Source organism: Opisthocomus hoazin, chromosome 2, assembly GCF_030867145.1.
Source record: "Opisthocomus hoazin isolate bOpiHoa1 chromosome 2, bOpiHoa1.hap1, whole genome shotgun sequence".
Lineage (NCBI taxonomy): Eukaryota > Metazoa > Chordata > Aves > Opisthocomiformes > Opisthocomidae > Opisthocomus > Opisthocomus hoazin.
In genome coordinates this window covers 62672651-62683516 of record NC_134415.1, presented here as the reverse complement: position 1 = coordinate 62683516, position 10866 = coordinate 62672651, and the positions used below count along the sequence as shown (strand labels likewise).

The window sequence follows — 10866 nt, the reverse complement described above, 5'->3', positions numbered from 1 at the left end:
AAAAGCAATGAAATCCACTCACATATGACTGAAGCTCGTATTTGAAGGTGCATGTGTGTGCATACGCGTTTAGCTGTGTACATACACACGCATAACGCATGGAGAATTCTTTCTTAATTTTCGGTAACACCCTTTCCACGGCTGTCACTGTTCCAGTTGTCTGTATGCACGTGGGAGAAACCGCTCCTTCCTGTTTTACACTTTCTTTTCGAAACGTAATAAAAAGATTTTAGGTCATATTCCTAAAACACCAAGCATTCCTCCCCCCGCCCTTAGCACGGAGCGTGCACGCGTGCGTGCCAGGCAGAATTCACGCGGCGCCGCACCGCGGGGAACAGCCACCAGCGTGCGGGGAAGCCCCGCTCCCGTCAATGCCTACTGCCCACACCCGAGCCCCGCGCCCTGGGCGGTGGGAGAGGGGGGCGGAGCCTCGAGCCCTAAGCCACGCCTCTCTGGCACATAGCCCCGCCCCGCCGCCAGCCCCCGTCCTGGGAGCGGCGGCCCGGCCGCTGCGCAGGCGCGTTGCCCTTTGGCCAGTGGCAAAGCGCTCTGGCGAGCGGAACCATTCTCTGCTGATTTGGGGGGAGAAGTGGGAAAATATGCCTGCGCAGGATGGGGGGAAGTAGCTTGCTTGCGTTCACAGAGCGTCTCTTTTATTAAAGTGCTATTTAAGTGTAGGTAAACTCTTCTTGTCGTTCTTGGTGGGGAAAAAGCCAAACTGTCCAGAGTGGCAGCCTGTCGCCGTCCCCCCGCTGGTCACTGGTTCATCCCAAGATGGAGGCCGCAGCTCGGCGGTGCTGACGGCCGGCCCGCGTGAGAGCGAGCGGCCCCGGGGGTACCGGCGGCGGCCGTAGCGGCTCCCAGCGCCCGCCGGCAGCTCGCGCTGCCCGGCCTGCCCGCGCGCCATGGTGAGGAGGGGTGGGCGGCTCGCCAACAGCCGCCGCGTCCGGGCTGAAGCCGGGCCGGGCCGGGCCCGTAGCGCGGCCCGGGGGGGACCGCCGCGCTCGCCGGGCTCTCCGGGGTCGCGGGGAAGAGGCCCGGCTGCGGGGCGGCTGGCGTGCCCGGCGGCCTGTCAGGCGGCGGGGCCGTGGGGCGGGCGCCGGCCTGGTCGCCCCCGGCCGGGAGCTGCTCGGGTTTCCCACTGTGCATGCTCCGTTGCTTGTAAGGTTTTGTAAGCGCGGTTTGGAGTTTTTAGCTCAAAACGGGCGGTGGCGGTTGGTGGGCTCTGAGCTTCGGTAGGACGTGGTGTGGTGCGTTGTGCGCTGTGACTGGGTAAAGAAGAGAGGTTAGACCCGTAGAGTAGCTTCCCAGTTGCCTGTGTCTGCTATTGACACGTTTTGGTAGGTAAGTAAAGCTGGAATTTTTTATAAAAGTACTCCCCCAAGTCAGATGTGCCAACGTGTAGAAAAAGCTTTCACCCAGTTAAGAATACTTCAGGTTTCTGTTGATCCAGAGCACAGCTATATTTTTGGTGTTAGAGCTATGTCTGTGTAATGGTGCAGTTGATCTTTTTCGTGGTTGCTGTTGAGTTACCGGTGTAGGAGCAGCTGCCTAAACAGTTTGCAAGAAGCTAGGTGTGTCTAGATGAATCTCCTGATGTCAGTTTCCTGTGTTTCTTTGATGAAGTTTGCTTCCCATCTGACCCAGTGTTTAGAAAGTAGTTACTTACAAGTTCCTTTCTAGGATTGTATGTGTATATGCTATAGTCAGATATTTATTGTACCAATGTATTGCCGTTTTGCAGGTGAATACTGCTGCATGTGCTGTTAGAACTTATGAAACAGCTGTTGTGCGTGTGGTGAGAAGAGTTAAGCTGCCACTAGTGTCTTTTTGCTTTGTCTTCAAGTATAGGCTTATAAGACGTTGACTTGAAAGGAATACAGCAGCACACTTCAGGCAAAAGATTGTTTTTAGGTGCAGTTAATATTTCATTTTTTATTAATGATTAACCAAATGTTCTTTTGCAGCCTCACAAGAAAAAGAAACCATTCATAGAGAAGAAGAAAGCAGTGACATTTCACTTAGTGCACAGAAGTCAGAGGGATCCACTTGCTGCTGATGATACTGCGCCCCAGAGAGTTCTGCTGCCTACACACAAAGTAAATACTGGCTTTTGATACTGAGGTTCATTCAGATAAGAAATGCTGCAGGAGAGAAAAGTGGGTATGCAACCATACAATGCAAAAACATGGCCACAAAGAAGGTACTTTTTAGTCCAGCTTATTAAAAAGAAAGGGGTGTTGTAGGAAATTTGATAGTTGTGAGTTACTCCCTGATGGGCTGAAGGATGACTAGCTGGCTTTAGGGATATGAACGCTTTAAAAAAACAACAGCAAAGACTGCCTGACCCACCCTGAAAGAACAGGTTTTGTTAGTTATGCTGCTTATGGAAAAAGATGTTGAAGGTTCTGCTCAGACAGCGCCTGAGGATGCTGAACCAGATGGTTACAACGTTCTAATTGGCTGTGCGTTAGGGTAACGAGTGGAGAGAGGACTACGAGGACTTTAGAATTCAGGCATTCTCAGCAGAGGTGTTGCTTTTGTTTTTGCTAGTAAGTTTTAAATGGACTTAAGTAACTACATCTGTTTCTTCTTACAATTCCAAGGGGCACGAGGAGCAAAGGAGGGAAGAGCAGCGGAAGTATGGAGTCTTCTTTGATGATGACTATGACTATTTGCAGCATCTGAAAGAAGCCTCTGGTCCCTCTGAGCTTGTCCCTTCTGTGCGTGGACCGCAAAGCAGAATTGTTGTCACAAATGAGGGGCACATAGAAGACGAAATTCAGCGAGTTCCAGTAAGTAGTAGTTTTGCTAATAATAATTTTACGCTGTTCTTTGGAGCTTAGCGTCCTGGAGACACATTAACCGTATTCAACCAGTGTTATCACAATTGTGATCTCTCCCTATATGTGTAGGATCCTTTTAAGCCACAATCAGAGTTTTCTGCAAGTGAAAACAGAAGTTGACAAACCAAAGTTTATTGATGAACAGTGTTTTGCTAGCAGTGTTAAAACACTTTGTGTACCCATGACAAGCTTTTCTTGACAGAGATGGCTTACCAAAGGTATTTGTTTGAACAAGTCATGTGTTTCTCTGGGGTTAGCATTTGTTTTTAAAATTTTGAGAGATTTTGAATGCTCTGGGAGTTATGAATGCATCAGGTTGTATTACCAGTACACCATGTTTGTAAAGTGGAATGTAACAGAACCCAGAGGGAATAAAGCCAAACTTTTTAATTGCTGGTGTACCTTGTGGAATTTTGTGATGCTAGATCATGTCGGAATGGAAAATCGGTAAGTACTTTCAGGCAATGAAGTATGCAATTACCAGTCAGTCACTTTTAATTGAGGCAGTTTGGCTTAACCAAATACTGTAATTTTAGTCAAAACCGCTGTTCTTAGTCAGAAATACCTTTCAGGTACAGTTTGGTGATACTGCATAAGATTTAAAGTTATTTCAGATGTGCATGTTAGTAAGCTTTTAATAAGCCTTTCAGTAAGGGGCTAATTTGAAATGTATGTCAGTGTTCTCCAAAACAAACAAAAAACCCACCAAATTTCATTGTGCCTGCTGTACTGCCATTCTCTGCAAAGCTTCAGAGATGCAAAAATACTGTCTTTATACCTGGAGAATGTTGACATGAGAATTAATGCTTCCAACATTTTACCTAGCTTTCATTGCATAACTTTGAAAATTTGCAACCGATAACATAGCGCTTGTCTTAATATTTAAGTAGCACTCACAGTGTTTCATTTGGTCACATGATTATCTATTTTTGTCAATGTGAGCTCAAATGAGAAACTGGGAACAGGTGTATTTTGGTGATGTGTTTTTGTTTCTTTTTTCTAAGGCTCCATCTATTAAGTTGCCTTCCTCAGTATTTGCCACAGAGTTTGAAGAGGATGTGGGCTTGTTAAATAAAGCTGCTCCTGTTTCAGGTATTATTAACTCTTTTACCTTTCTCTAACATGAGTTGCCATCTAGGTACTAGATGGTAATTATGGCTTCAATTACAGTGTCGTATTAATTCTGGTTTAGAACAGGCTCAATAGCAGATGTAAAGAATGGTCTATGAGAGACCTGTGTTTCAATTTGAGGCCTGTTTTCTGTGATTCACTAATAACAGCTTTTTAGCATTGCTGGGGAGGGGGTGGAATCCATGAGCTCTTACTATTGTGTGGGAAATGTAACTAATAACAGAGGAAAGCTGTAGGTAATGCTATAGATTTAGTACTCCGGGCATTTGAATCCAAGTCAGGAACTGGATTTTCACTTTCAGAATTTCTTTTCAAATGCAGAGTGGTGTTTACTTTCCTTCATTAGTATTATTTCAGCGCTACAGGCTGTAGGTATGCTTTTGTTATGTATCCATGCTTGCACCGAACTTGCACTTGGCAGCTGTCTTAATATTTTATAACAGGAATTAATTGTGGTAGTTCTCCCTGTCCTGACGGAAGGATGCCCACTTCAGTCAGTTGCAGTAGAGAAACACTTTCTGACCTTTTGTAATGTAGGGAACTGTACAGGGTGTGAGCTAGGGTTGGTTGATATACAGTACTCTGACCTGGATATCTTTTCTTCTGCAATATTCTAAGTAAAATATATTAAAATACATTCCCCAGAGGTCTTACACTTCCAAAAATACTCTCTTCTGGATGAGGGGAATTGACGAGATGCTGGTGACTTGCCCTGGCTTGTATCAAATCTACAAATATTATTGAGGAATTTTGTGATTCTTAGGTTTAATCTTTCCTTAGTGCAGATTAGCAGTATAGTTGGATAGGTTTTGATCCAGCAGAGTAGCTTTGTAATATGAGAGAAACTTACATATTTATGTTGTGCTTTTTGTTTTTGTGTTCTTTTAACTTTCTAGGACCACGGCTAGATTTTGACCCTGATATTGTTGCAGCTCTTGATGACGATTTTGACTTTGACAATGCAGAAAATACTCTGGAAGATGATTTTGTTCTACAAGCAAATGAGCTGCAGAAAGGGTACATAGAGCTTTGTAGAGCTGTTTGTCCTGTGTAAATAGGAATGATGCTATTTTGTTATTTCATATGGTGGTGGTGTAGGAAGCAAGAATGGTTTCGGGTTTCAAACTGAGTACTTAGGTGCATTAAAGGAAAAAAGTATTACCTTGTGTTATGCGGGTGGTAGCTTACAAAATCAAATTTTCATGTGTTATCCAAGAGATGGGTTTCATTTGTTACTTCGAGCTCATGGATTATATGTATTTGTTTACACATGCAATGTATGGAATAATGGGATTCTGGAACTATTTAAAACGTTATCATGTATCACATTTAAAATACATCAGTAATGATACTGATGAAAGCTAATGGGTATTTCCAGAACCTTTAGAAATGCTTTATGTGATACCCAACTGCATATTATTTCTTTAGGTTTTGGTATCATTCTCATCATTTTATGAACAGTGAGAAATTTTGCTAGTTTTAACATTCAGGAATGCAGCTAGTATTTTTCTTTTTCCACTTTGACATGTGTAGCTGATTGTAAACATAACCTCACTCTCAATGCACAGATACTTGACCCAACAGTTATCAGAAATGTTTTCAGCTTTCAGACAAAAGTAGTATTATGCTGATTTTGGCAACACTGTTACTGCTAAACTTTCTTTTACTGGCTTGAAAATAATCACTTTTTGTCTCTGCCTCTCAAGATTTTAATCTGCTTAATTGCCAGATTGTTTCAGATAACCCAACACTGGTCAGAGCCATGGAAAGGTCCGTGTATTATCCTAAAACTGTTTTATACTTCAGGCGATCAGATGCTGAGGATGAAGATGAATGGGAGGATGTGGAGAAAGATAGTGATGAAAAGGATAGTTGCAGTAATGATGAAGAGTATGATTCAGAAGGCCCTTTATCAGATGATGGGGTTAATGGACAGACAAAAGAATTTCTTTTTAAGCAAGAAGAAACCAGGAGTCGTTTCACAGAATATTCGATGACATCTTCGGTAATCAGGAGGAATGAACAGTTAACCCTGTTGGATGACAGATTTGAGAAGGTGAGGCAGCTCAAGAATGTGACGTAAGGGTGTGAAATGCTTCTTTGTCTTTGGATTCATCTCGTGAGGTGGTGTCCTGTATCCCTGTGCAAATTCTTCCGGCCTTCAGTAGTCAGGGCATCACACAGCTGTTCTCTGCGCATATTCCACATTTAATATTGTGTGTGCTAAGAGGCTTGTGTTAAATAGTTATAATGTTAATTGCTATTAAAAGACCTAACACTGATACAATTAAACATAATTATTCCAATCACTATAATGAGCGATCATAGTTGGTGTTACGCTTCTGTCTGAGAGGCTCAGCTGAACACAGCAAATCATGTAGAAGTGCCTGGTGAAGACTCACTTGTTTCTCCCTTCCTCCCCGCTGTGCTAAGTGTACGTTCATCAGATGGTGTCAGAGCAGTGGAAATACGGTGTGACTTCTGTCCTGAGCAGCGACAGGCTTTTTAATGTACAGGTTGAAATAAAGCATCAGAATAAGAAACATTTTCTGAAAGCTGATTTAAATATTATGAAAAGATAACTTTGTGACTCCCCTGCTGAAAGAATACTGACAGTAAGGAGAAAATCCTGCTGCAGATGTGTGTGGCAGTCATTCAGCAAATGAGACGGGAGAGGAAAAAGGGGCAAATAGAAAGAAATGTGTAGATCTTCTTTAAGCTATCAAGAAGTTGCACAACAAATGCAATGTAATTACAGATACCCACTTCTTTATTTTAGTTTTTTGAACAATTTGATGAAGATGAAATTGGAGCCTTGGATAATGTGGAGTTAGAAGGCTATATTAACACAGACAGTGCTCGGCTGCAGGAAGTCCTGAATGACTACTACAAAGAGAAAGCAAAGAAGTACGTATTCCCAGAAGTACTGCTCCACATAAGTTGTTACATAATCTTGTGTTTGTATTGAAAGTCTGGGTATGTTGTTTCCAGTTCATGTAGTGGAAGATTACATCCCACAATAAAAGCAGCTATGTATGAGTATTACCCATTTTTTTTTTCTCTCACTGAATGTCAATCTTCACTTACAAGATGATAAAATTAAGTGGAGGCATGTTGTTGGTTTATGTGAGATTATGCTCCTTTTGTATATTTGTAGTGAATTTAGTGTAAGTAATATCTAGTGGCATTCTTCCTTTCCCTTTTTAGTGTAACCTACCTTTCTGCTTATGCCTTTACTTTTGGTTTTAACATGACAATAAACTCGCAGGCGACTGTTGCATGGGTACCACTGTTTGGAGCACTGAAAAAATCAGTGCTTATAAAGCAACCCCATTTCAATATAAGACTGCCTTTCCACAGTATGTTCCCTTTGTCTTAAAGCAGGTGATACTATCCCAAAGTTAAATGGCTAAATGTTCTCACATTAGCTGTGTGTTTCCTGACTAGAAAGATATGGTAGTGTGCCCTTGTAGGGAAAGATGACTGGTCAGTAGCGGGATACATAATCACCTCTAGGGCTGCCTTGCTTACAAATTGAAAAATATACCTTCTTCTCTTCCTGTCTTCCAATCACAAATATTCTGTGCCACGTAATTTTGAAATGCAGAAATACTTCTTTTGTTGACTGTGTCTCTTGTCCTAATGTTTTGGTTTATTTGGGGGTTGCTTACTTAAGGAAACTTGGTTTTGCTGTAAGTTTCATTAGGAATAGCTTTCCTTGGTTTGGGGTTTTACTGAGGGGAGACTGGGTTTATGTAATACATGTTTTCAAGAAAAGATAAAGCGTATTTTTTTTCTTCTCTGGACTTCTTCAAAGTTGTGTGAAACTGGATGCTCTTGAACCCTGTGAAGATTTAAACTCTGCTGTGAATGAAGAAAGTGAGGAAGAAAAGGAAGAAATAGTAGCTGTAGTTATTGAGGAACCGAAAGAAAAGTGGGATTGTGAATCCATTTTGAGTAGGTATTTTGGAGTTTGCTTGTTTGTTCCTAGGATTTCAAAGTAAATGATAGGCGATCTCAGAACTTTTCCAACAGTGCTTTAGGTAAAATGGTTTATGCTTCTGGAACACAGCAGCAGGAATTCTTGCTAGATAAAACAACTGCTTTTGTGTGGATAACATTGTGTCTTCAAAGACTAAATAGTAGTACAATTCATAATAAATTTACCTCATTTCTATTTGCAAGCCTTTCTTCACTATTCACTTTTTTTTTTTTCTTTGTGACCTAGGTACATATTCAAATTTATATAATCACCCAACACTCATTAAGGAGCCATCAAAGGTAAAATCATTAAACTTATTCTGAGTAACAACCTGGCCTGGGAAAATTTAAGACAAAAGTGATTGTTTTCTCAATGGGTATCTGTTTTTAAAAGGAGGAGGGAGCAGAAAAGAGGGTTGGGGAGGGTGTTAGCCTCTGTTATTACTTCTTTGCTGAAGAAGGGTTTGGATATATTTGTTTTCTATCAGGAGGAAAATTGAGTAAGTTCAAAATTTGGGTAATGGCTAGGCAGAAATGTAGAGAGTGAGGAACTTACTGTCTTGTTATCTGCGATACACCTTTGTGCAGTCTGTCTCACAGCCGCATATTAGGCTTGTATTTCCCTTCTACAGTTTGAAACAATTTATTCTAGTTCTTTGGCCTTCCAGACGTTCCCCATCATTAGAGCACTGCTTGATGTTCCAGATGTGTGAGGTTTTGAAAGGAAACCTTTTTCCTGAAAGCTTATAAAGGAATGTTAAGTGCCTACTTAAGTTCTTTTTATTTTCAGTAATATTTAAGTAAAGGGGAGAAACTTGTTCTGGGAGGCCAGATTCTGCTCACAGGTGTGTTTCATTTCCTACTTCGGGATTAATGTGCATTTTTCTGAGAGAAGAAAATAGTATGAGGAAAATCATATGTTTGTTACTGTTAAATCTGAATCTGATGTTTTTATACTGACAAGGCAGTGCGATGTGCACTTCTTGGAGAGAAAGCTAGGGCCCATTAATAGATACGTGCTTTCTGTTTTAGCCCAAACCAATAAAAGTTTCGCAGAAGACCGGAATTCCCCTACATGTCTTGCCTCAGAAAGGTCTCACTGCTAAGCAGATTGAACGCATGCAAATGATTAATGGCAGTGACCTGCCAAGAGTGTCAACACAGCCCCGTTCCAAAGACGAGAGCAAAGAGGATCGCAAAGCTAGAAAACAGGCAATAAAAGAGGAACGAAAGGTATGCCTTGTTTTAAATAAAACCCTGTAAAAACTTGTTCTATTATCTGAATTCTGTCTTTCAGACTTTTTTTAAAGCTCATTTGTTCTTGTGTCTGGAAGTTAATGGGAAAAACATGCTAGTCTCAAAGGACTAATTATGGCTGCTTTAAAAAAAATTACTGGAAAGAAAGTTAACTCATAATTCTGTCATCCTAATTTCCTATATGGAAATTTTTGTCTGTTATTGCAGCCCCTGTCACATACATAACTTTGGAAGGAGCCCTCGTATTTCCTTATTACCTAGGGAAGCAAAGACAACAGTTATGATGTTTCAGATCACACAAAGTGAAAAGTGTCTGGAAGAAATGTGGAAAATCTAATTGGCCACAATGATATACTAGTTGTTTTATTCAGGAACAGAAATTGCCAGCATATTAGAAGCTTCAGCTAATTAAAGATGATAATCCAGGTGGTACACATATTAATTTGACTAATAATAATTAATGCCATAAATAATAGTATTGTCTGGATTGCTGCTGTTTTCGTGATCTAGAACTGTTAATTAGAATGGTTTATTTTTGCATGTTATGCATATATTGTAAATTTGCAATTATTCCTATGCACAGGAACGCAGAATGGAGAAGAAAGCCAACAAGCTAGCCTTCAAACTGGAGAAAACAAGGCAAGAAAAAGAGTTGCTCAATCTGAAACAAAACGTTCAAGGACTGAAGCTGTCTTGATGAAACCGAGGAACTTCTTGTAGAAGCAACCGTAATTTTTCAGTTGTATTGAGAAGGGAACAGCTAACTCATAGCTTTGCCAGCCATGATCAAAGGGGGTTATTCAGACAAGAACCAATAACTTGTTGTTCTTTCTGAAACAAAGTTATACATAAAATAATGTACAAGTGATGTCTATTCTATCCTGAGTGACATGGCAGCTGTTGCAAAATTTAATTACAGTAGAAATGTTTTAAAATTATTAAAAAATATTTTTCTTATAAGCTATCACTGTACAAAGTTTTATATATATATTTGTTGCATGTTTTCAGCAAATCAGCAGAATCCTACAGATTTGATCTGATCAGATTATTCTATTAAATTGTTTCAGTTTACAAAGCAATATATCCATTTATGTCTTCTCTCATGCTGATGGTTAAACATAGTGCCTTGGTACAGCATGGTTGTGTAAGTCAAGGAGTCTTCACCCACTCCTTAGTTCTTTTCTGGGCTGGTTATTTATTGTTTGGGTACTGTTATGAAAGATGTAAAATAACCTTTTGTAAACAGAGGTGTCTGAAAAGCTGTTGTGTACCTAGACATCCCTGTTGCCTAACCCGAGTTTCACATTTCTTGGCAAATAAAATCTGTTGCAACAAGTGTTGCGGTTGCAGAAGTCAATGACCCTTACTGTTGCTGATGAAATCAGCTTTGCTGAAAGTTCTCAGTCGGAGTCCTATGGCAAACAAAACAGCAGATGCTTAGAAAAATACTGTGTTGCAAATAGCTGTTGTCTTAATTTTCCTGGAATAATATTCTTCAGGTCTTGCATTCAGTTTGGTTTCATTGAAATACAAACTTATGACCCAGTGCAATTGTTGCAAAGCCTTTCTGAAGATGAGCAGAGATGCAGATCTGTGCCTTTGAGTGAAAAGGTAACCATTTTACTGGTAAGGAACACAGTAACCAGCACAT

At 40.9% G+C, this 10866-nt stretch overlaps 1 protein-coding gene across 1 annotated transcript; it reads left to right on the top strand.

The window, feature by feature from the left end:
* The first annotated feature begins 788 nt into the window (after positions 1-788).
* LTV1 (LTV1 ribosome biogenesis factor) lies at positions 789-10567 on the top strand. The gene is made up of 11 exons (XM_075413895.1): positions 789-908; positions 1968-2099; positions 2607-2795; positions 3851-3938; positions 4874-4994; positions 5784-6033; positions 6757-6884; positions 7795-7934; positions 8206-8258; positions 8991-9191; positions 9799-10567. Exons 1-11 carry the CDS (start codon positions 906-908, stop codon positions 9910-9912), a joined length of 1419 nt encoding a protein of 472 aa, XP_075270010.1. The 5' UTR covers positions 789-905; the 3' UTR covers positions 9913-10567.
* The last annotated feature ends 299 nt before the right edge of the window (positions 10568-10866 follow it).

Bases quoted from the DNA above. Each gene is read 5' to 3' on its own strand.
- LTV1 (XM_075413895.1), top strand. The intron at 2,796-3,850 runs GTAAGTAGTAGT...CTTTTTTCTAAG, and splicing joins ACGAAATTCAGCGAGTTCCA to GCTCCATCTATTAAGTTGCC. The intron at 9,192-9,798 runs GTATGCCTTGTT...TCCTATGCACAG, and splicing joins CAATAAAAGAGGAACGAAAG to GAACGCAGAATGGAGAAGAA.